This window comes from Propithecus coquereli, unplaced genomic scaffold (assembly GCF_000956105.1).
Source record: "Propithecus coquereli isolate 6110/MARCELLA unplaced genomic scaffold, Pcoq_1.0 Scaffold86, whole genome shotgun sequence".
Taxonomy (NCBI): domain Eukaryota; kingdom Metazoa; phylum Chordata; class Mammalia; order Primates; family Indriidae; genus Propithecus; species Propithecus coquereli.
This window is the reverse complement of record NW_012154840.1, coordinates 3,249,748-3,275,680: the sequence shown is the minus strand read 5'-3', so window position 1 is coordinate 3,275,680 and position 25,933 is coordinate 3,249,748. Positions and strand designations below refer to the sequence as shown.

Sequence of the window (25,933 nt, the reverse complement as noted above, 5' to 3'; positions counted from 1 at the left end):
TTTCCCTAACCAAATGATAAGGGTAGGGCATCTTTTTTACACTTCTCATTCCAACAGCACCAAAAATATAGTATTATTCACATTGCTCTTGCTCAATTTTTATTTGTTGAATGAGTTTAGGAAAATGTGAGTCAATTATAAATTTGGCCTCACAGAAAGTAAGATACCAGTAAAAACTTAGGTTAGTAAGAATTCCATTAATTTGCATTTAACACAGAATTACGAAGGAGTTTGTGTTTGTTCCCTGCCATTTTTGTATACTCTTTATTCTTACTGAGTGAACTGAATTAAAAGTAATTCTAGATTTTAAGTTTATTCATAGTTAATACCTACTATTCTTTTTCCTTCTTTCATTTATTTTTAATTTATATTCAGCATACACCCCTCAAAATAAGCACTATGGAACCAAATATCTTGACTATCCCTCACCTCTAGGGAGAAAATTCTGAAAGAAAAGTTATCAAGGCTTGTGGTAGGATAACACACTATTCTGAAACAAGGCTGTGTATTCCTTCACATGGCCCAGGCTATCAGAATTTGAAGAGCTGCCAAGTTTTTACTAAACTAGTTCATCCTGCCTTTTTATTTAAAGTGAATTCCCAGATCAAACATACTGACCTAAAAATATAAGTAAAAAAGACACCAAAAAGCAAAAGCCATTTTTACTTATCTACCATTTTTAGTTGTTCATGGTGTTTTTGTTTAAAGAAATAGCAATCTTTATCCCTAAGATCATTCAGAAAGAGTAAAATAAAATCAATAAACCATCATTTGATGAAAATTTAAGTGAGATCAGTCTCTACCTCTGAGGTTTACAATTACAAAATAATCTAGAAAATAGAAACATCTCTAAATCGTGGATCTTTGGGTTTTTTTAAAAAATTATTTTTTAATTGACAAATAATTGTATATATTTATGGGGTACAACGATGTTTTGATATATGTACACATCGTAAAATGATTAAATCAAGCTAATTAATATAGCCATCACATCACCTACTCATCTTTTTGTGGTGAGAACATTTAAAATCTATTTTTAGCAATTTTAAAATATGTAATACATTATTATTAACTGTGGTCACCATGCTGTGCAATATATCACCAAAATTCATTCCTCCCATCTAAATGAAACTTTGTGCCCTTTGATCAACATCTCCCCTTTCCCCATTCCTTCCCCCCAGTCTCTGGTAACCAACCACCATTCCACTCTCTGCTTACATGAATTTGACTTTTTTATATTTCACATGAGATCACATGCATGTTTGTTGTTTAAAAAATTTCCTGTTCTCTCATATTCCAAACTTAGATTAAGCCACCATTATTGCATTAATAAACATATTAAGCTTTGGGTAGACCAGTTAAAATTTTAGAGCCTGTTTCTTCTAAAAATGGGAGAGTATTTGCTATCCCTACCTTCTGGGATTATTGTGATAAAACAGAAGTATGAAGTTGAAAACACTTATAAATAATAAAACATGACATCAATGCCATTGGCAAACATTGATGGCTACTACAGTCTTCATCCATGCCCCCGCTGCTAATACAGACACCCAAGAATTGACTATAAAAGAACAACAGTATTATATGTTACCACAGACTTCCTAAGTAAGGTATACATATTAATTATTTATGTACCCACTGAACTCATTTGGTTCTTCTGGGATTGATAAATGGTTAAAATCTTATGAGTTATTTAAAGTGTAGTTGAAAGTTCATACTTGCAAACGACACATTGTCTGTGAAGTTGTAGAGCAGTGAACATGACAATAACGGAGTAATTTCTTGGTGGGGCTTTAACAAGGCGACGAAATTTGTCTCCATTCATTCTTATTACAGGTCTTTTATTGGTCCATTCCATCAGTTGACTAACCTTTTCAGATAAGACCATCTAAAAAAGACAAAGTGAGCATGCTGTTAATATACACAACTTGGCATTTAAAGTTCCTTTAAGCTGGGCACAGTGGCACATGCCTGTAGTCCCAGATACTCAGGAGGCTGATGCGGGAGGATCACTTGAGCCCAGGAGTTTGAGTCTAGACACTATCACTAAAAAATAAAAAAAAAATTTAATTTAAAAATTAATGTTCCACCTGGCTGCAGTGGCTCATGCCTATAATCTAAGCACTCTGGGAGGTCCAGGCAGGAGGATTGCTTGAGGCCAGGAATTCCTGGGTAATATAGCAAGATCCTGTTTCTATTATTATAAAAAAATTATAAAAAATTAAAGTTTCTTTAATTAAGCAACTTATTTAAAATCAAGACAAACAAGCAGAGGTACACAGAAAATGATGTGAGATACCTAAAAACATAATCTGGTAATTGGGCCAGATGATAATTATTATTAAAATACATTATTTCAAAATATTTAATCAGACATTATACTTTTGATGTAAATTACTTGTTTACTAATAAATAAAATATGATAAAATCATGAAATCTTTCATTTGCCAAAGATTACAAGGAATGTTGAATTACACCAACTGGCTAGTTTTATGTAAAATTTTACCTCTCTTAAAAAAAACAGAAAGAGGCGGGGTGCAGTGGCTCACGCCTGTAATCCTAGCTCTCTGGGAGGCCGAGGCAGGCGGATTGTTTGAGCTCAGGAATTCAAAACCAGCCTGAGCAAGGGTGAGACCCCGTCTCTACTAAAAATAGAAAGAAATTAATTGGACAACTAAAAAAAAATATATAGAAAAAATGAGCCAGGCATGGTGGCGCATGCCTGTAGTCCCAGCTACTCGGGAGGCTGAGGCAGGAGGATCACTTGAGCCCAGGAGTTTGAGGTTGCCGTGAGCGAGGATGACGCCACGGCACTCTAGCCCGGGCAACACAGTGAGACTCTGTCTCAAAAAAAAAAAAAAAAAAAACAGAAAGAAAATCTTAAAAATGAAGAGTAAAGTGGGAGGAATCACTCTACCCAACTTTAAGGTTTAGTATATACCTACAGTAATCAATATAGCGTGGTAGTGATGAAGGGACAGACACATAGATCAATAGAACAGATAAAGAACCCAGAAATAATAGACCCACAGAAGTATAGCCAAATGATTTTTGCCAGCAATTTCTGCATGAAAAACAAAACAAAACAAACATACAAACAAATCAAATGATTTTGCACAAAGGAGCAAAAACAACTAACTCAGTGGAGGAAGAGTAGCCTTTTCGACAAATGGTACAGAAGCAACTGGTCATACGTAGCCAAAAATATGAACCTCTAACTAAACTTCACACCTCATACAAAAATTAATTCAAAATGGATCACACAGTAACTTGTAAAATTATAAAACTTTTAGGAAAAAAAGAAGAGAAAATATTGAGGATCTAGGGGTAGGCAAAGAGTTTTCAGACCTGACACTAAAAGCAAAATCTATAAAAAGGAAAAAACTGATAAATTGGACCAAATAAGCATTAAAAACTTTTACTCTGTGAAAGACCCTGTTAAGAGGATGAAAAGACGAACCACAGAATAGGTGAAAGTATTTTCAAACCACATATCTGACAAAGGATTGGTGGCTAAAAAGTGTGTATATAATATTACATATTAGGTTACTAGGTATGAAATGTCCGATTTCCTTAAATACTAAGTTTGACAGTTGATATCGCTGACATTTCACTTTGAGACTTCTTGTTTTATTGTGAAGATATATCCTCATTCTTTCTTTTTTTTAATTTTCTTTAGTCACTAATGGATCAGGAAAATATTCTCATTCTTTCAAACACAGTTTGGCTTGTGATTATCTTTCAAATTTTTTGTAAAGCAATTTTTATGAAACCATAAGTAAAAAATTCTTGTTATTTTTGAATATGAGTTCGGTCATGGAACCAATGCAGCACAGACAGCTTGAAATATCAACAAAGTATCTGGGAAGGATGTGGCTAATGAATGCACAATACATCAACAGTCTGAGAAGTTCCATTCTGGTGAATTTAATCTTGAAAATGAGCCACATGGGCGACCTGAGACCAAGGTGGATAACGATGAGTTGAAAGCTGTAGTGTAAGAGAATCTATTTCAAACTATGTGTGAATTAGCAGTAGGGTTTGACCTTAACTATTCCAACAATATTGGACCATTTGATACAAATGGGCAAGGTAAAGAAGCTGGATATTCAATTCTCAACACGCTATGGAAAACACCTTTCGCAATTTCAATACTAGCTCTCCAGGCTTCTTTGCTGCTGGCATAAGCAAGCTACCGTTAAGATGGCAAAACTATGTCGATAGTTTAGGTGCATACTTTAGTTGTACTGCTTCTTGTTTGCGATATAATAAACTACACTTTTGATTTGAAAGAGACACAGTCTGGCTCTATCACCCAGGCTTCAGTGCAGTGTGTGATCAGTGCTCACTGTAACCTCAAACGCCTGGGCTCAAGCGATCCTCCCATCTCAGCCTCCCAAGTAGCTGGGACTACAGGAACATGCTGCCATGCCTGGCTAATTTTTTTAAATTTAATTTTTGTTTTTTTGTAGAGATGGGGTCTCACTCTGTTGCTCAAGCTGGTCTCGAACTCCTGGCCTCAAGCAATCCTCCTGTCTTGGCCTCCCAAAATGTTGGGATTAGAGACGTGAGCCACTGCACCCAGCCTTAGGATATTTAGAAAAAAAAAAACTATCAAAACTCAATAGTAAAAACACAAACATTTCAATTAGAACAAGGTCAAAAGACATGAAGAAACATTTCATGGAAGAGGAACTACAGACAGCAAATTAACACATGAGAAGATGTTTAACATTATTAGCCATTATGAGAATACAAATTAAGAGTACAATGAAATACCACTACACGCCTGTTACTAAAATGAAATACAGTGACAATACCAAATACTGGTGAAAATGTGGAGAAACTGGATCTCTCATACATTGCTGGTGGGAATGTACTATGGTGTAGCCATGGTAGTCTCTTAAAAAATTAAACAACTAAACACATACTTAACATATAACCTAGCAACTGCATTCCTGGGCATTTATCGTAGAGAAATGAAAATTTATGTCTACACACACACACAAAAAAAAAGAGCTACATTTTGTTTGTTCCTTTTTAATAGCCAATCGTCATGAAGCAGTGGAAGAGAAGCATGGTTAGTCAACAGGAATTTCAGTTTGAAATTAAATGCCATCATATTTATCTTTCCCCTCATCTCCACCCTCAATATTTAATCTTTTCATGAGTCTTAGTAAGAAGGCAGGAAAAGATAAAAAAGAAGTACATAAGACAAGAATCTAAAGGGAGGGAAGGGCATGCCTTTAACCCGCATTTGGGTGAGGCAAAGACATAAAGTGTAACTATAATGTTTGTACCCTCACAATACCCTGGAATAATAATAAAAAAAAAAGAATCTCAATGTACAGTTAATGCTAATTTATGATTTTGCTCTTCTTTACAGGGATATGTCTATATAGGGGTGGGAAATTATAGAATGGTTCATCATTCAGAAGCATTTGACCAGTTACATTTCCCATGACCTATAATCTAGCACTCTCTAGACTCTTAGCTACTAGAGAGCAGACAAACAGTACTTCACCATATAGCAGGCACTCAAAAAGTGTATACTGAATTTCTATTTAATGGAACCCAACTGGGAATGGACTGACTTGCATGCGGTAACATATAAGAAACGAGGCTTGTGCACATAAACACATATAGAAACAAAACTTTTTTATTTCAGAAAAGGAATAGTAACATGAATTTTACAAATGCATAATCTGCCCTTAAAGCATATCTGAAATCAGCTAATACTAACAACAATTATTTTCCAAGTATACTTCTATGAACGATGGAAAAGAATGCATAAAAATTAGGTTTGTAGCAGATACAAAATAATTCTTGTAAGAGCCACAAGGCTGGGCATGGTGGGTCATGCGTATAATCATAACACTTTGGGAGACAGAGGCACGAAGACTGCTTGAGCCCAGGAGTTCGAAACTAGCCTGAGCAACATGGTGAGATTTCATCTCTACAAAAAATAAGAAAAACCAGCTGAGCGTGATGGTGCACACCTGTAGTCCCAGATACTTGGGAGGCTAAGGAAGGAGGATCGCTTGAGCACAGGAATTTGAGGTTGCAGTGAGCTGTGATGAGGCCACTATATTCTAGCTCAGGTAACAGAGCAAGACCCTATCTCAATTAAAAAAAATGAATATGCCACACATGGAAAACCAAATAGACTCTAAACCCATACTCTTGAAAGATTGGTATAACAAATAATTAACAAGATTGTGGAACAATGAAACAGGTAGTTGATAAAGGCTGTGGGAGAGAGTGAACTATGGGTAGATAGGATAAGGGACATGCAGCAATCAAGATAGCCTTAGGAGGCTTGCCAGTTCATCAATTCAACAGTAGAATTAATTAGCAGTAATTGCCAAGAGTAGGGGATATTTGATTTAAATTAAGGTTGGATAGATCAAATTTATTCAGTTTTTCCAACAAAATGAATTGTTACTATTTGATATAGTTTTAATGATCCTCATAGCTCAGACAACAATACTGCTTCACATTTTTAAAATATGCATTCTATATTTTAAAGCAGTCATTAATTTCGCTATATTTTCAAATTAAATTTGACAGTTACCAGTAAATTCAAATATGATTTGGCTATTTTATTCAGCACAACTACAGATTCTATATGAGGTTATTTGAGGGAAAAAAAAGCATAAAGCAGCAACAGGTATTTACATAGTGCTATGTATTCCTATCTCTATTCAACCACACAGACACACAGTCATGCCAACAAAATAAATATATGCGCTTTGAATACGTATAAATATGGGAGTTCCTTACACAAAAGTTTTTTTTTTTTTTTTTAAGATAGGGTGTCACTCTGTCACTCAGGCTGGACTGCAATGGCATCATCATAGCTTATAGCAACCTCGAACTCCTGGCTCAGCCTCCTGAGAAGCTGGGACTACAGGCCCATACCACCATGTCTGGCTAATTTATGTACTTACTTATTTAATTTAGAGACAGGGTCTCGCCATATTGCTCAGGCTGGTCTTGAACTCCTGGCCTCAAGTGATCCTCCCACTTTGACTAGGAGTAATCCCAAAGTGCTGGAATTACTACAGGCATGAGCTACCATACCTGGCCTGACAAAAATTCTTGAATTGACTTTTTCAACAAGGTCTATATAAAAAATTTATAATAGTCCTCTTCCTGTTTATTAACAGACTGGAAAGACTAGATTTCTGGCTGTTATTTCCCTGAAATGATTTATCAAGTAGATGAAATTAGTTCAAATGAATTATACATTTTTTTCAGGCTCTTATAAATGTAACAATCACTTAAAAAGACTGCTTAATGCAGAGGCAATTAGGTTACTTAATAAGTTCATTTTCTTTAAAAAGCACTGAAGACAGATCACAACAAAGGAACTAAGTTTAAACTTTCACAATAAAATTTCATGAATATAGCCTGGAACATAATAACTAGAAGTTATAACGCTTATTCACAATGATCTAATGTTTTAATACATCTTAAAGTAAGCCTATCTTGAATTGGTTTTATGGAGAAAACAGAAGCTACTATTTAGAATGCCTAGCATGTGTCAGGTAGCTACTTCTCATTTTATAGAGTATACAATTTAGTTCAATCCTCAAAATAACACCATGAAGTAAGTACTCAATTTTTAAGCTCACTTAACCGTTGAGTAAACAGGATCAAAGAGGTTAAGTAACTTGCCCAAGGTGACACACAATCAGTAAGACAGAGCTAGGATTCAAACAGCCCATGATCATTCTATTTTTTTTTTTTTTGAGACAGGGTCTCACTCTGTTGCCCAAGCTGGAGTACAGTGACACGATCATAGCTCACTGCAGCCTCAACCTTCTGGGCTCAAGCAATCCTCCCACCCAAACTCCCGAGCAGCTAGGACTACAGGCGTACACCACCACACCTGGCTAATTTTTTAAAAATTTTTTGTAGAGATGGGGTCTCACTATGTTGTCCAGGCTGGTCTTAAACTCCTGGCCTCAAGTGATCCCCCTGCCTTGACCTCCCAAAGTGCTGGGATTACAGATGTGAGCCACCATGTATGGCTGTGATCATTCTAAACCAGAGTTTCTCAACAGCAGCACTACTGATATCTTGGGCCAGATAATTGTTATGGGGAGCTATCTTGTCTGTGCATTGTAGGATGTTGAGGAACATCCCTGGCCTCTACCCACTAGATGCTAGTAGCACCATTCCCCACTGCTGCAACAACCAAAAATGTCTCCAGATATCTCCTAGGGAGCAAAATTCATCCCTCCCATGTTGAGAACAACTGTTCTCAAATCATTACTGATCAAAATACAACACAAAACAAAGATCTGGTGATAAAGGAAGTCAACCAAAATTTCCTAGAGCAAGCCCTTAGCACTATGGATAATAAACTTTCTAGAACCTGTTTCTCAAAGTATGGTTGGTATAAGGGAGCTTGTTAAAAATGCAGACTTCCATTAATAGCTGGGCACAATGGTGTGAGCCTGTAATTCCCAGCTTCTGGAGAGGCTGAGGCAGGAGGACTGCATGTACCTAGGAGTTCGTGACTTGAGTGTGCTATGACCATGCCTGTGAATAGCCACTGCATTCCAGCCTGGACAACAGGCTAGACTCCCATCTCTTAAAAAACAAAAAAGTGCATCTAGATTTCATCGCCTAATAAATTTGATTCAGTAGGTCTAGGGTAGGTTCCAAGAATATGGAATTTTTACATGTACCCCAAAGTGACTCTTTACATACACTGAAGTTTGAGAAGTACAGCTCTACATTCTAATTCTTACGGGCAGATACTACTTTATATGAATTTCTATGTATAACACAGGGAAATTAAATAAACATTAAATGATTCAAAGGATGAACAACAGGAAAAAAAAACACACACCATTCCTAATAATAAACCACGTCCTGATCTTCTTTGAACAGTTGAAGAATGTGATATTCTAGATAACTCAAATACAATACCTTAATAATTCTTACTTCTTTCACTATTTGTCTTCTTTTATCATCTCTAATATATGGCTTTACAAAGGGATTACTCTTTTCTTCAAATTTGAGTTGAAAGCTTTCTTGATCAGGGTAAATCTCTAGCGCTGAAGAACCTTCATTGGGGTGCTTCTCATCCTTTGTCAAGAACCCATTAAAAATTTTGTTCCTCTATCACCTCTACACTCAGTCCCATATTCACTTTCCAAATATTCCTTTATCTTACAAAGTCACAACTCTAAAATAGAAAAGATAAAAAATTTCACGTGTGTCCTTCAGGTCCTTCTATTTACTATTTAATATTAATATTTAAGGCTGGGCGCGGTCGCTCATGCCTGTAATCCTAGCACTCTGGGAGGTCAAGGCGGGAGGATCACTTGAGCTCAGGAGTTTGAGGTTGCAATAAGAGCTATGATGACACCACTGCACTCTACCCAGGGTGACAGAGCGAGACTCTGTCTCAAAAAAAAAAAAAAAAAAGAGTGAGACTACACAGATCTGGAAATTGGCAGATAATTACCAAAGGAAACAGACAGTGAACAGAGAAGAAAGCATTTTTAGTCCTTAAATGTCATTGGCTCCATTCTCAGTTCACCTGCTTCACCTGGATAGGGCTAAAATATATCGCAGTCCCCTTTCCTTAATTTTTTGGGTGTCTCAATTTGTTTTGTTTTGCAACTGATACTGAGTCTAGTTCTCTGTAATGAGATATTTTCCAAATAACTGCAGGGTTTTTGCACATGTGACACTTTCATGTGTCAGTTCTCAAAGCAATGTCAGACAATGTAGAAGTTTTTCCAATGATAGATAGCCTGCCTTGCTAAAATATGTAGGTGATTCTACTTTGTAAATATTACTCATAAAAACATCACAAAAAGATTAACTGAAAAACATTTTACTACTCAGAGGAACATGCTCTTATTTTATTTTATTTTGAGACAGAGTCTTGCTCTGTTGTCCGGGCTAGAGTGCTGTGGCATCAGCCTAGCTCACAGCAACCTCAAACTCCTGGGCTCAAGCGATCCTCCTGCCTCAGCCTCCTGAGTAGCTGGGACTACAGATGTGTATCACCATGCCTGGCTAATTTTTCTATTTTTAGTAGAGATGGGGTCTCACTCTTGCTTGGGCTGGTCTTGAACTCCTGAGCTCAAGCAATCCTCCTGCCTCGGCCTCCCAGAGTGCTAGGATTACAGGTGTGAGCCACCACACCCGGCCTTATTTCATTTTCTAATATTCATCTAACATCTTCTATATGCCAGATATGGTATTAGGTACTTTACAGTCCTCTTCTCATTTAATTTCACAACAGCCAAAGAAATAGGCATTTTTCCCATTCTAATGATGAGGAAAATCACTCAGAATAACTTGCTAAAGATCACTGGGGTTAGATTAAAGCATATCCTCTTTAAAATTTTATAAATTTTTTTTGAAAACTAAAGGGGGGGACCTATCTGCCATCCTAGCATTATAATGGCCATTTTTATTATACTTCTGTATGCTTTGTGCATTTACTCTTTTCCATATTTCACACTATTTCTCTATTATCATAGATTCCCAGAAATAAAGAATGAGTAATTTTATCAAAGATCGTGCTTTTTCATTTTTGTCATGCTGCCTATCCAAGACAACACCAGATGTGAGGACAAGCAACTTCCCTCCCATTGCAAGGGGAAAATAACTCACCATAGAAGTAAAACCAGTCATTGCAAAAACAAGCCTTTGTGGCCTAGCAGAGACCATAGCTTTGGAGTCAGACAGACCTGGGGTGGGATCCCAGCTCAGCTTCTTAGAGTTGTGCTTCTTTGGGCAAGCCCCCAACCTCTCTCTTGTCTAGCATCAGTTCCCTCATCTATCAAAGGGCATTAGTACTCACTCTGAAGTGTTAATGTGAGGATTATACATAATGCATGTAAACCATGGTGCCTGACATGTAGAAGGCATTCAATAAATATGACAGAATAAGTCCATGTTCCAGGGAAAACATCATTAAAGGTGTAAATAATGAGATAAGGGCCAGGCGAGGTGGCTCGAACCTGTAACCCTAGCACTCTGGAAGGGCAAGGTGGGAGGATTTCTTGAGTTCAGGAGTTCAAGACCAGCCTGACCAAGAGCAAGACCCCGTGTCTACTAAAAATAGAAAAATTAGCTGGGCATCATGTAGTCCCAGCTACTCAGGAGGCTGAGGCAGCAGATCATTTGAGCCAAGGAGTTGGAGGTTGCAGTGAGCTGTCATGATGCCACTGCACTCTACCTGGGGTGACAGAGTGAGACTGTCTCAAAAAAAATGAAAAAAAAAGGGAACTGAATCCCCATCCTTGCTCCCCCTCATATAAAAAAAAATGAGGAAAGTAGGGTAGCATTCCATTTAACAATACACAACTATGAAGAACTTTAGTAATTTTTTTTCTGTAGAGACATGTTCTCACTATGTTGCCCAGGCCAATCTCAAACTCCTGGGCTCAAGTGATCCTTCTGCCTTAGCCTCCCAAAGTGCTGGGACTACAGGAGTGAGCCACCCACACCCTGCCCTGAGTGATTTTTAATCATATTCATTTAGGGAAGTGTCTTTTTTAAAAGAATACTTAGATTTTTTAAGATCATACATTTACCCTCCTATTTAAAGCCAAATCTACTGTAGTGGGTAGACCTGGAATTTTTAAAAATAATGTTTTCAATAATTGACAAAAAATAAACATTCTGCAACAGAACACCTATATTTTGAAATTGTGTCTAAGTAGTATCACGGTAATCTTTTTTTAAAACAGCCTAAAATATTCTCAGTTAGAGGAGGAGGGGTAAAAACTAAAACATCTTTACCAGTCTATATTAATTCCATGTTACTGATGAGAAAACCCAATTTTAGGTTGTGAAATCTAAGACAACCTGCAAGTGAAAAAACAGATCCCAGATTCTACATGCACACAATTAATTAAATGTTCGTTCAATGAGGACATTTTGACAGACACTCCTGGACATGAGTCAAAGAAAAATAAATAAGCTTCTGTATTCAAGATGCTCACAGTTTATTGGGAAAAACGGGCACGTGAACAATGACAATACAATGTGCTGAATTCATCTCAATTCGCCTGGAGGACCCAAGACAAGCTTAGCTGAGGAGGAAGGTACTACTGTTTAAGCTAACACTTGAAGAATAAGACCCTTCAGGGGAATGAAAAGGTGGAGTAACAGAAAAGGGAGATACTCCAGCAGAAGCTCTGTACTTGCAGGGGAAAGGGTGAATGCATTCGCAAGAGAGTACAGAAAGATCAAAGAAGGCATGTAATTAAGTATAACTAGTACAGGAAGAAGCACACCATAGACAAGCTATAGAGGCCTTTTTATACTCCACAAAATAGGTTGAAGGGTTTTCAGATTAGTAACTCTGGCAGCACTAGAAAGGATGGGTTGGAGGGCAGCCAGTTAAGCAGTTATTGCAATATATTTGCAAATTCAATAAGGGTCTGAAAAGTGGGGCTGCAGGGAAGGGAATTAGAATCTGATTTCTTTAAAATAATTTTTTATCGAGGTAAAATTCACATAGCACAAAATTCACCATATTAACCATTTTAAAGTATATAATTCAGTGCTGATTCCTTTTTTAAAAAATAATCTATTTCCTGCTAGGCCCTTCTGTTAGTTCAGTGAGAGTAAATGAATAAATATAATTTCACTGGTAGAAATGCTAGCTTAAAAAAAACCTTCACTTTTTCATTAAAAAGTAAGTGGTCAGGCCGGGCGTGGTGGCTCATGCCTGTAATCCTAGCTCTCTGGGAGGCTGAGGCGGGAGGATCACTCAAGGTCAGGAGTTCGAGACCAGACTGAGCAAGAGCGAGACCCCGTCTCTACTAAAAATAGAAAAATTAGCTGTGGGCAGTGGCACATGCCTGTAGTCCCAGCTACTCGGGAGGCTGAGGCAGAAGGATCGCTTGAGCCCAGGAGTTTGAGGTTGCTGTGAGCTAGGCTGACGCCACGGCACTCTCACTCTAGCCCGGGCAACAGAGTAAGACTCTGTCTCAAAAAAAAAAAAGTGGTCATTGTACAAATGCAGACAATACTAGTATTATAGTATATAAAGTAAAAAGTGAAAATGTTCCCCTTATCAACAATTCCAACTGGGAGGTAGGAGAGGAGAAGCCTGAAAAGTCACAGTGAACTGGAGCCACTGGAGGATCTGAAGAAGAAGCAAAAAGACCTGTGAAAACTGTTTCTTCCAGTAATGGAGGGGAAAGTTCCAGTAGCAGTGCTGAGAAAGATCAGCTGAAGAAGCTGCAGACCTCCCAACAAAGCCTACAAAGACCTCCAAGTTTGGATTTGCAATAGGTAGTCAGACAAAGGAAGCATCAGCCATATCCATCAGACTTGGATCAAGTAAGCCTAAAGAAACTGTTCCAACTCTTGCTACAAAAACTTTCAGTAGCAGCGGCTTTTAATGAAGATGAAGACAGTGAACCAGAGGAAATGCCTCCAGAAGCAAAGATGAGAAAGAATATTGGAAGGGATACACCAACATCAGCTGGATCAAACTCTTTCAATAAAGGAAAGCATGGGTTTCCTGATAACCAAAAGCTATGGGAACGAAATATAAAATCTCATCTTGAAAAAAAAAAATCTCATCTTGGAAATGTTCATGACCAAGACAATTAAATGATGTGTTTCGAAATTGCGGTGTAGGGTGGGTGTAAAGTTAAACAGTTTCCTTTTTTAAAGAATGGTATAAGACTATCTTTGGAGATCCCTTTTTTTCCATTTTTTTAAAGATTGAATGGTACACTAATAAATGAGAGTTTGAAATTAGAGGTAATTTATGTTTTATATACAGATTTCAAGACATTTGTTAATTTTGTAGTTTCATTTGATTAGTTTCCAAAGGTTACAGAGAATAAATCAGAAATGGTACCTTTTTAAGAACTGCATATTTTTTTAGACACAACTATCAGCACATCAAAAGGGAAGCAAAAAGTTATTGTCCATTTAAGCCTGCAAGCGTTACTCTCTTAACTCCCTCATTATCTGAACTGTCTGGCTGCCAGGAACAGCCTTATAGAGAGAGGGAGTAGTGTATCGGGAGGGAAATGTTACTGAACTATTGATTGAAAGTAAATTTAGATAAAATTAAAACACAGCTTTTTTTCCTTATGGGTGTTTGCTTTGTTTCAAGTCGACATAAACTTGGTATTGCACTGCTAACAGTGGATATAGATCTTAGCTCTTTTTAAAAAAAATAAATTCAAAATTTTTATGTTAAAAAAAAATCCCAACTGCCTAGATAACCACCGTTAAGGGATTGTTGTGTATCCTTACAGAGATTTCTCTATACATACACACACACTTACTATAGGGTTTGTTGTTTTTAACATAAAAGGCTTCCAGGATGTAAAATTATGTATTGCTCTGCATCTTGTTTTCCATATAACAATGGTTTGGGACCCTCCCAAAAAAGGACATCAATCTCTACTTCCAATGTATGAGTCTGTTCGCTTCACCACACATTTGATAATTGTATATTTTTTAATCTTTTTGCCAATCTAATAAGTAACTCAGTGTTGTTTTAATTTGCTAGCTTATTTTTTCTTATGGAATAGTTCAAATATTCAGAAACATAAAGATAGCTTCTTAATTCAACTCAAGTTGACAAGCATCTGAAATTTTTAACTGGTATTTTTAAAGCGCGTGTACAGGTTTTGTGTACTAGAAGAAACACAGAATGTACAGGAAATGGCATTAGAATGACTGACCTAGGGCTTTAGTCCTTGCTGTGCAATAGTTAACTGTGTAAACTTAGGACTCCATTTTTCTCATCTATAAAATTAAAACATATAAATGTTAGTAATCTTCTAAAGTTCTAAAAGTATATGGCTCTACCCAGGAGTTTGAGGCTGCAGTAAGCTATCATCGTCCCATGGCACTTTAGCCCAGGCAAAAGAGTGAGACCTCGTGTCTAAAAAACAAAAAACAAAAACCAAAATGAAACAAAAAAGAGTATCTGGCTCTAAATCACAAATGTTTCAAAACACTATGTTAAAATTCTTCTGCCTGGTTTGTTTAATGGTGAGTAAAGAACATTGTGTTTCGGCTGGTCCGAACGTAGTGAGTTATCTCACTTGATTGTTCACAGTCAGTTACAGATTGAACTCCTTGTTCTACTACTTTCTCCCCTCCTCACTACTGCACTTGACTAGTCTTAAAAAACAAAAAAACAAAAAAAGAATACTGTGTCTCCTCCACTTCCTAAAGCCTATAAATTCCACAAGGAAAGCTTAGTTTTCTTTATTTATATATACCAAGCACCTAGAACAGTGCCTAGCACGCTTGATATCTGTTGAATGACTGAAAATGATTAAGAGGTTTCACTTTGGTAAGTTACTTTGAAACAATTATTTGGACAGTGTAACAAACCTGGCATAATTTCACTCTTCGGTCTAATTCTCACACTCCTGAAGTGAAATTGCTAGATAGCTGTTACACTTCATTCAGAGAGTTACATCTGTCTACAGTAGAAAGACTCAGATACTCTACCCTCTGGATCTAAAGTCGAACTCCCCACCCCCAACACCCGATGAGGCCCATACTCGAAGAAGTGTCAAAACTGGTAGCTATGTATAATCACAGACCTATAGAAGCCGGGTTGTCGCCTACCCCATTCCACTCTCAGACTGTACATCCCTAGAAGACAAGGAGTCACAGTTGCTTTTCTCACGAATCGCACAACTCCGAAAACGGCGGAATTGAAGCCACCAAAAGCCCAGAACTGGCGGGGAAAAGGGGGTAAGAACGAGCGAAGAGACCCTCTGAAGCTCCACTCATTGGGAAAAGCCCGTGTTGCTGGAAACCGTGTCCTCACCTCCTTCTTTCTCTGAGCAGAGGCCGAGGGAACCTCGTAAACGAGCAGCAGCGCCGCCGCCACAGTCGCAGAGACGCACAAAAACCACCAACGCGCTGCCATGTTCACTCCTCTCCTTCCTACAAGGGAAACTTTCCTCCTGCAGGGTCTGAGGGTGGGGCGTGAGAACAGGCAAACCAGCCCCTTGCCTTTCCTCATTGGTCCAGCTCAGTCCGGCCTGGCAACCCCTCATTTTACATCGCAGCGCGCTGCGGCTAGTCGCCCGCTAAAAGACAGGTCACTTCTAATTGATCCCCGTTAGCCAATAGGAAAAGGACAATCTGGAGGTTTTTCATTGGTCCGCAAAAGATGACGGGCCGCCCCTTTCATTTTACGTAAGGATCTCGCGCTCAGCGGCTCTTCAAACACGCATGCGCAGTTGTAAAATGTTGGGGCTTTTTCGGAGTCCAAAATGGCTTGAGGTTGCTGAAACGGAATCTTTTTCCCAAGGAGTCATTCAGAAGTTCTTGAAATCCCTTTTTCGTGTAATATTCTAGAAAAATGGGACCACTTGAGTGACAAGCTCTGTATTCGTCCCTCATCCTGCCTCCAAAGTACTTCAAATTAAAATGAAAAAAAGTGAAAATAGGGAAGCAAAAATGTATCTAGTATCACTGAGGGAGATTTTTAAAAGTAAATATGAACAAGAGCTTGTTGAATACCTCTTGTGTCCTAGGAACTGTGCCAGGAGCTATGAGTAAAAAAGGACATCAAAAATTATTTTTTAAAGTTTTTGTTTATTTATGACATTTTTTTTTTAGTTAAATTCCTTGACTTCCTTAAAGCACCAAGGACTTAAATTACGGATTAGAGACAGCAAATGGCTTCTTTTCTATTTATTATTTTGTTTTCGGGATGGGTGCAAAAATAAGGTTGTAAAGAAGCAATTTCCCTCTTTTTAAAGTTTTTTAGTTGTAGTCTGTTTTCATTGAACATCCAATTCTCTCATCTAAAAATAATGAAAATCCTACATAGCTGAAGAAGTTTCCATTTATTTGACCCAGTCCTGTTTTTATCTTAGTGGGTCGTAAAACTGGGATGATTTTAATCTAGAGAATACTAATATACTCAAGAAGAAAAACACCAACAAGATAAAATCAATCTGCCTATAATTTGGATTTATTTTGATGGTGTGGAACATATGATATAATTACTCTTTTAGGATCTGCCGGAAAAACACAGGAAAATAATTTCATTATGTTGGAGAGACAAGGAGATGGGTATGGAAAAAATAGCTGGTTCTGAAGTGATGTGAAATAGAGATATGAAAAATATTTAAAATCATTATAGACATTCATATTAAGAGAGATGCAAAATAAAAGTACACTGAGATGTACTGTATGATTTCATTTATATGACAGTCTGGAAAAGGCAAATCCATAGGGACAGAGAACAGATCAGTGGCAGTCAGGGGCTGGGGGTAGGGAGGGGGTTGATTACAAAGAGGCCACATAGGGCATTTTTATGGTGCTGGAACTGTTTTGTCCTTAATTGTGGTAGTGACACGATTTTATGCATTTGTCAAACTCATAGAATTGTACATCAAAGAGTGAATTTTACTACATGTATATTTAAAAAATAAAAATTAAATTTTAAAAGTTTAAAAGGGTTATCTCACCTATTGGCAAAAATCCGAAAGCTTGACAATACATGCTGTCACTAAGGCTGTGGGGAAATAGGCACCCTTTATACATTGCTGGTATGAATGCAAAATGGTACAACATTTATGGGGGTTAATGTGGCAATATCTAATAAAACTACATATGCATGTATCGTTTGATCCAACAATCCCATTTCTAGGCATCTACCCTGGAGAGAGATATCTAACAATATGAAAATATATGTGTACAGAGTTATTCATTTCAGCATTATTATAATCTAAATGTTCTTGAAACTATCTAAATGTTCAAACATAGGAGACTGATTGAATATAGTGTGGTACATACACACCACAGAGTATTTTGCACCTGTAAAAAAGGAATGAGGAAGACTTGTGGAAAGCAATAATGGATTTTATGCTACATTTGTGTAAAAGAAAAGGGGAAATAAGAAAATATACATGTATTTGCCCATGTTTGCAAAAGGAAATATATAAAGGATAAACCAAAAACTAATGAAATTGGTTACCTACAAGAGTTAGTGGAAATGGAGCGGAACAGTTAGGGGAGGGAATGACACTTCTCTAAGTACACCATTTTGTATAGTTTTTATTTTTGGAATAATGTTAACATTTTAAATAATCAAAATGTAAAATCAAGTCATTTAATTTTACAAGATCAAAAAAGTCCTGGAGATGGATGGTGGTGATGGTTGCACAATAATGTGAATGTACTTAATGTCACTGAACTGTACATTTAAAAAGGTAAATTTTACATTATGTATATTTAACCACAATTTAAAAAATAAATTTAAAAATTAAAATCTGTAAGAATGGGAGAAAAACTAAAATTTAATGCAAACAATAAAGGGAGCCCAGCTCTATTTCAAATGAAAAACATAATCACACTAAAGAAAAAAAGAACTAATCTAAATACCTTATGAACACACTACTTTGCTTATGTACCGTTAGTCTGAAGAAAAAAATAACTTCAAGCAAACCTTGAACTGTACTTTGTAGGTTTGTTTTTCATAGTGATATGGGTATAAAAATTCTGAAAATATATCGTGTGTAATGTAACATGTAAAAACATTGATGTTGTTGAGAGCCAGGATTCTCACTGTGGAAAAAAGGAGATACAAATATAAAATGAGGGAAAGTAAAGAACTATTTGGGGTTGGACAGGAACTGGAGATATTAGTATAAACATCATCCATAACATATATTCCTAATTCTATTTACTGAAAGGACTAGAAGCAATTACACCCCATTTGTCCTAGTGCCCAAATCTAAGTTGCTAATTGCCATCCCCACTAGAATAAATTAGGGCTTTTTAGAGACATGGCTGATTTCAGTGGTGAGGCAGGGAAAGTACAAGATGAGTCTTGAACATCTTGTGTCAGAAAATAAAGATGCTAAAAAAAATGATGGAGATATGTCAAAAAAGACATAGAAGCCAGATTGAAGAGAATACTACCGACCATATCTGGGACTACTGATCATGAAAATAAATCATGACAGTAGTGGAGTATAACCTACTGAATCCATGAATCCATACTGATAATAAATAGAGGAGAAAATAAAATTCTTACAATAGAATAGCCACTATTAAATATAGAAGGCATGATAGAATTAGAAAATCATTGTTTTACAACTTTCATACCAATAATTGATTTAGACAAAAATCATCAATGGATACACAAACTTGGTGAAAATTTGATGAAGAATGGGACATTCGCATAGTCTTAATGTATTCTTCACAAGTTGCATATTAATTATAAAGGGAAAAATAGTAACTTCGTAGTGTGGAAACCCGGAGGGCACTACTTTAACTAAATGATTAAAGTTGGCATTACCAATAAATGAAAGAAGCTAAGATCATATATACCTCCTGATAAGATGCCCTAAGACACATCGTTTATATAGTATTCCTGTCAGAATTGCATAAGCTGAATCTATTCACGAGGGAACATCAAACAAACACAAATTGAGGGAACTTTTACAAAATAACTGCCGTAGACTTCAAAAAAATTACGGAGCTCGGACCTGTGGAGTCAGAAGGTCCATTACCAGTTCTGCAACTTATAATTACCAGATCTTCAATTTGATCTAAGCTTGATTTTGATCACTTAAGGATTCTGCATCTCACTTCCTTCATATGTAAAATTGAGAGAATAAAGCTTACCTATAATGAGAAAAAAATTAATGTCGTGAAAGACAAAGAAAGGCTGAGGAACTATTCAATTTTAAAGGAGGCTAGGCCAGTTCCGTGGTCCACGCCTACAATCCTAGCACTTTTGGAGGCCAAGGCGAGAGAATTGCTCAAGGCTAGGAGTTTGAGGTTGCAGTGAGCTATTATTAGCTATTATTAACATGATGCCACTGCACTCTAGCCCTGGCGATAAAGCAAGACCCTGTCTCAAAAAAAAAAAAAAAAAGAAGAGAGAGAGAAACACTAAAGACATTACAACTAAATTCAATGCAGGCATCTGCACTGAATTCTGGAGAGAGAGACCTTGGAACAATTGGTGAAATTGGAATATGAGCTGTATTGTATTGATATTAAGTTTTCTGAATTTGATAACTGTACTGTGGTCATGTAAGAGAATATCCCACTCTTAGAAAATGAACTCTGAAGTATTAACAGGTAAAGGTGCATGACATATGCAAGTTACTCTCAAATGGTTCAGAAAAAAATCCCACCCAAATATATATATATATGGAGGAAGAGAGAAAGAAAATACATGTAGCAAAATATTATTAATCGGTGTACATAAGTAATGGGTGTACAAGAGTTCTAACCCCATCTTTTGTTTTTTTTTTCTTCTTTGAGACATGGTTTGCTTTGTTGCCCAGACTGGTCCCCAGCTCCCGGGCTCATGCGATCCTCCCCCTCCCTCTTCGGCCCCCCAAAGTGCTGGGATTACAGGTGTGAGCCACCACGCCCGGCCTCCTGCCATATTTTATTATGAAAATATCCAAACATACAGAAAAACTGAAAGAATTGTACTGTGAACACCCACCACCAAGATTCTACAACAGTTTACTAAATTTGCTTTATCACGTATTACAGGGATTCTTCTTACTATACTTGCAATTTTTCTCTAAATTTGAAATTATTTCAAAATTAAAAGTTAAGCCAATTAGTATGTAGTAAGAGGAGATAAAAAAATAAAAGAAGTAAAGGAAGTTTAGGGGGAACAGAAAGAACGAGCTTGTGTGGAGCGAGATACCAAACCCAAGCCTCTGGAACCGTAACACCATGTTGAAGCTGGTGCCTTAGACCGGCGGTCCCCAACCTTTTTGGCACCACGGACCGGTTTCATGGAAGACATTTTTTCCACGGACGGGGAAGCGGGAGGAGGTGTGGAGAGGCGGGAATCAGGCGGTGATGCGCGGCACTGTTTTCCTAACAGGCCACGGACCGGTACCAGGCCGCGGCCCAGGGGTTGGGGACCACAGCAGGCGATTCAGTCTAACATCAGTGTCTCAGCTCCTCTCAACAGAGCCCAAAACCTGGCTTCAAGTTCTCTCATTCTTCATTGAATACCATCACAGGTCATTTATAAAGCCTGAAACTACATTTCCCAAAAGGCCTTTATTTGTTCTCGTGGTAAAGGAGCTTAGAATTTCTACAGGTTTTACAGATCTCGCGCGATTTCGTCAAATCTCATTAAGGAGCCCAGCAGAAAGCCATTTTGTTTTTCAGGGTTTTTTGCAAGGGTACTTGAAGGGAATTTGCACCCAGGCAGCAGCTGGAGTTGTCGCTGTTCTATCTTCAGCTTCACGATGTTTCCCTTGGCCAAAAACGCACTAAGCCGTCTCCAAGGTAAGCAAAAATTATTAGCAAATCACTTATAGCAGTCTTATATTCATTTGTCCTCGTCGTCTCTTGTGCCCTTTACCTCTACCAGCATCCCGACCTTCTAATTCTAAATGCTCTGTCTCCCATCTGGTCCCAAGTTATTGGGAAGATGTCCTTATCATTGGCTTTATCACCCAGTGTTTCTGTTTCAGTTCCCAGCTTTCTTTCTGTTATCCGAGTCATGCCCTAGCCCTGCTTTTTAATTCGTAAGTAACCTATGATTTCAGGGAAGGACACTCTTGGTGAACACCTCTCGTTCCTTAAGTGATGTCCTGAATTTTAGCTTTGAAGGTACATTGACTCCTAACCCCATATAGAAGAAGCTCCTGTCCAGTTCCTAGTAACCGTAACGGAAGGAAACTGTAAATCTAGTCCTTCACCTGCTTTCATTGCAGGAAGACTACTTAAATGGTAGCCATGCAGTTTCGAAGTTATTTGTGGGTTGTTAACTGAATATTAGCTGCCCTGAAAGCAATCGTATTCATTTTTTTTCTTATCTAAAAGTTGGGCAGGTACAGGGAAATTTTGCGACCAGCATTGTGTATTGAGAATGGACTAGATTGGAGAGAAAAAAATTATTTCCATACTTGATTTGCACCGAAGGTGACCTTGAGTAACGTGAGCAGTTGTTTTACAATGAAGGTGACCTGAATTACCATTTAGCTTCTCTATTAGCCATTTAAAAAATTTTCACTTAACAGAGTCATTGGGGCTATTACTAAATTGTGTTCGAAACATTCAAGAAACTTTGAAAATAACCACAAAATAGTAGCCTGACTGGTTTTTCATATTCCGAAAGCTGTGTTTGTTATCTCCTTCACTTTGGGCAAATGATTTAACCTCTCTAAACCGCACTTTCCTCCTTTGTAAAATAAGGGGTCAGTAAATAGTACCTCATAGGGTCGTTAAGCATCATGTGAGATTACGAATGTGTGGTAACTAAACTATTTGTTCTCACAGAGGAGAGGTCTAAAGAAATGTGCTTGAAGTCATGAGGTGTTCCAGAATTGTTGGGTAATCTTAATTTCTTTGCCCTTTGAGCAAGTAGGGCTTCTTGTACCTCAGGAAAAGTTTTTTTTTTTTTTTCCAATGTGGAATTCACGTGCCCACTTTTTAACTTTTCTGAAGCAAAATGTGAAATGTTTGTAAATTTGCTCATCTCGGTGTGACTGTTTAAAAGTGAAGACAAAAGCTATGTAAGGCAGTTAGAAGATCCAATAATGGTCAAATAACTATCATGAAATAACCCATTGTACCACATAGAAGCCGTTATATTAAGTGCTAGCGAACGGGCAACATTGTTGTTTCTCTAACATGCTTTTCATTATATGTAAGTACCTTTTGAGGTTCTTTAAAACAGTAAGGACCTGCTGTTTAAATTGGAGAGGAAGGAAAAAAAACAGCTAGAAATACACTTTTTCCAGTCTTGGCGGTTTCCCAAGCCTTTCCTCCCTAGTTCTTCCAGGTGCAGTTTGGAAACTTATTCCAGTCTTTCCAGTAGAACTACGCCCCCCCCCCAGGCCTGTTAGGGACCGGGCCCCAGAGCTCCGCTGCACCCTCCCAACCCCCCCACCCCCCGCATGAAACCGGTCCCTGGTGCCAAAAAGGTTGGGGACCGCTGTAGTAGGATAATAGTAATAAAATAGTAATAATAGTAATAGTAACTAGTAATAATAGTAAAACTTTGTTTCAGTGTTGTTTCAATGTTTCAGTGTTGTCCATTCTGCTCAAAAAGTTTTACCAGCTTCCTCTGCCTACTGAAAAAAGTTGCCCACCACGATCCTTTCTAATTTTATCCCCCATTACTTGCCTATACACCTTGTGCTTCAACCAAACTTAATTGGTTTTTCACTACACTGGGCTTTTCTATTTGCCTTTGTTCAGATTCCCCTTTCCTACATCTACATAACGAAATCCTATCTGCATTTTAAAGTGCTTGGCTAATTATACTTCCTTGTATTACAGTAAGTGTTACAATTTCTTCCTCTTCTAGACTGGAAGTCAACGGAGGACAGGGTCTGTGTCTTACACATTTTTATATACCCCATTTCTTTGGTGCCATATTCATTAATTTTTAAAAAATCAAGATACCCTAGTTTTTGGAGGTTTTTTGTTGTAGTAATTTTAAGATCAGAAATTAGTGTGTTTTAATTTGAAGTTAATTTTGAGTTTATTTGCCCCTGTATGTTGTAAGTTGGTGAGCACTATTGAGTAAACTTTAGTGAAAAGTTATAAGTATTCAAATTAATGAATAGGATTCAAGTTCCAGGGGTTATATAAGTACCACTTTGTAATGAATGTTACTGAGATCCCCCATTCTTTGCTTTGTTCCCCCAACATTTTATTATGAAAACTCTCAGACATACAGAAAAGTTGGGAGAATTGTATGAACATCCACATAGCCACTACATAGATTATTCTACAATTGTTAAATTTTGCTATATTTGTTTTGTCACATACTATCCATCTGTCCATCTTATTTTTGGTGGATTTTCAAAGTATGCTACTTTGCATTTAGCTACAATGTGTTTTAACATTTTACTGAACTGCGTAATACTATGAAGGTAACTTCCTTGGCTTTCCCGATCAGCAGTATCAATTACATGTGTTGTCTTTTCCTGATAATTGATAGATATGCTTCTGTATTTTTTTTTTCCTGTAAGTTCGAAACATTCAGCAAACAATGGCAAGGCAGAGCCACCAGAAACGAACACCTGATTTTCATGACAAATATGGTAATGCTGTATTAGCTACTGGAGCCACTTTCTGTATTGCTATGTGGACATATGTAAGTACTATTGATTGATAATTTCTATTTTAGATATTTTTCATTCTCATTTAGTCTGTGCATTCAAATTTTTTTTGTTGTTTTTTGAGACAGAGTCTCACTCTGTTGCCCAGACTAGAGTGCCGTGGCGTCAGCCTAGCTCACAGCAACCTCAAACTCCTGGGCTCGAGTGATCCTCCTGCCTCAGCCTGCCCAGTAGCTGGGACTACTGGCATGTGCCACCACGCCTGGCTAATTTTTTTCTATGTTTAGTTGCCCAGCTATTTTTTTTTCCATTTTTAGTAGAGATGGGGTCTTGTTCTTGCTCAGGCTGGTCTCAAACTCCTCAGCTCAACTGATCCTCCCGTCTTGGCCTCCCAGAGTGCTAGGATTACAGGCACGAGCCACCGTGCCTGGCCCTGTTGGTCATTTTTTGTTATATGTTTTTCAGTATCTTCTCTATCTTGGGTCACCCTCCTGGACGCACTTCACTTAACAGTTTTTAAAATTACGCACTTAGAGCTGAGCACACTATTACTAATGGGTAATAGTAATACTAATGGGTAAAGTAGCTTACTTTCCATATTTTAGTTTTTTTACATCTTACATTTGACAATCTATTTTCTAGTCACTGACCTTACTGCTTAAAAGTAGGAGTCTTGAAGTTTCAATAAATATATTAGTTGATGGATCAGTCTTTGCCTTAATAAACAAAGAAACTTTATTTAAATAAGTAAGGCTTTCAATTTTTGTTTTGATCCTCCTGAAATCAGATATACTATTAAAATAAGTATGTACTTACAAGGATGAGCAAATGTTGAACAAATGTGTGATCAGAGGAGGTTTTGGAGGCGAAATGCTCCTTACTGATGAAGAGAGATTACAGAGCACTCTGGCAGTTGCTTAGGTAGTTGTGGTTGAGGGAAGCAATGTTTTAAGGATTTAGTATAGAAATGTGAAATATGAATTTGAATTAAAAAAATTTAAAAGTTCATTTCCTCAGTCATATTAGCCACATTCCAAGTGTTCAGTAGCTACATGTGGCTACTGTCTACTGTTTTGGACATTGTAAATATAGAACATTTCCTTCATTTCAGGAAGTTCTATTGAACAGCACTGCTCTAGAGAATTAGGCCAGCAGTTAGGTTTGGCCTACAGGGAAGGCACAATATCCCAGGTGAGTTTCTATGTATTTAACCTATAGAGCCAAATATCTTTGTCATTTTCAAGAAATAGGCTCCAAGGCAGAGTGGACTCTGGTTTAAACACCTGTAAATGACAACATTTTAATTCTTACAGGTAGCAACACAAATTGGCATACAATGGAACCTGTCCCCTGTTGGCAGAGTCACCCCAAAGGAGTGGAGAGAGGAGTAATCATCCCAGCTGGTGTAATACTGAATTGTTTCAAAACCAACTCATAACTGATGCCAAATAAAAGCACTGTGTACCCATTAAAATATGGCATTATTGAAGAAATAAAGTACATTCGAAACCTTAATTGTAGGTTTTGTTTCCTTTGTAAATGAAACCAAGCTTGATCACTTTTTATTTATTTAACCTTTGTGTTACTACTAAAGTCAAAATGCTATACAATGTCTTAAACAGCTTCTCTCTATGAAGTGTTGGAAAGGAAAATTTGGCTATCATCTGGAAGTCAACTTTATAGTAAGCCGAAATTCCAGTTTGTGAATAACTTATCACAGAGCTATTTTAGGTTATCTTTGAACCAAAAATTTGGCCCAGATCTTGGATATGCCTACTACTTTGCACCTCTTTTATGTTTATACTTGGAATTGGCATTACTAACTTCTTTTCACACCTGCCTAGAAAACTGAGGGTGTCACCAGACCCAAGAGA

The 25,933-nt window shown here is 37.4% G+C and overlaps 2 protein-coding genes across 2 annotated transcripts in view; one reads left to right on the top strand and one right to left on the bottom strand.

The window, feature by feature from the left end:
* MAGT1 (magnesium transporter 1) overlaps positions 1-16,090 on the bottom strand; it is a 54,789-nt gene extending 38,699 nt beyond the window's left edge. The window contains exons 1-2 of the mRNA XM_012664119.1: positions 15,806-16,090; positions 1,719-1,888 (exon numbers count right to left, since the gene is read on the bottom strand). Coding sequence (XP_012519573.1) covers positions 1,719-1,888; positions 15,806-16,003 — 368 coding nt within the window. The 5' untranslated portion in view covers positions 16,004-16,090. The remainder of the gene's footprint in view (positions 1-1,718; positions 1,889-15,805) is intronic.
* A 5,019-nt stretch (positions 16,091-21,109) lies between these two features.
* LOC105826189 (cytochrome c oxidase subunit 7B, mitochondrial) lies at positions 21,110-25,574 on the top strand. Its single transcript, XM_012664117.1, has 3 exons — positions 21,110-21,270; positions 23,970-24,094; positions 25,373-25,574. The coding sequence occupies exons 1-3, from the start codon at positions 21,231-21,233 to the stop codon at positions 25,448-25,450; spliced, it is 243 nt and encodes an 80-aa protein (XP_012519571.1). The 5' UTR covers positions 21,110-21,230; the 3' UTR covers positions 25,451-25,574.
* The last annotated feature ends 359 nt before the right edge of the window (positions 25,575-25,933 follow it).

Bases quoted from the DNA above. Each gene is read 5' to 3' on its own strand.
- LOC105826189 (XM_012664117.1), top strand. From the start codon at position 21,231: ATGTTTCCCTTGGCCAAAAACGCACTAAGCCGTCTCCAAG. The intron at 21,271-23,969 runs GTAAGCAAAAAT...TTTTCCTGTAAG, and splicing joins CGCACTAAGCCGTCTCCAAG to TTCGAAACATTCAGCAAACA. The intron at 24,095-25,372 runs GTAAGTACTATT...TAATTCTTACAG, and splicing joins GTATTGCTATGTGGACATAT to GTAGCAACACAAATTGGCAT.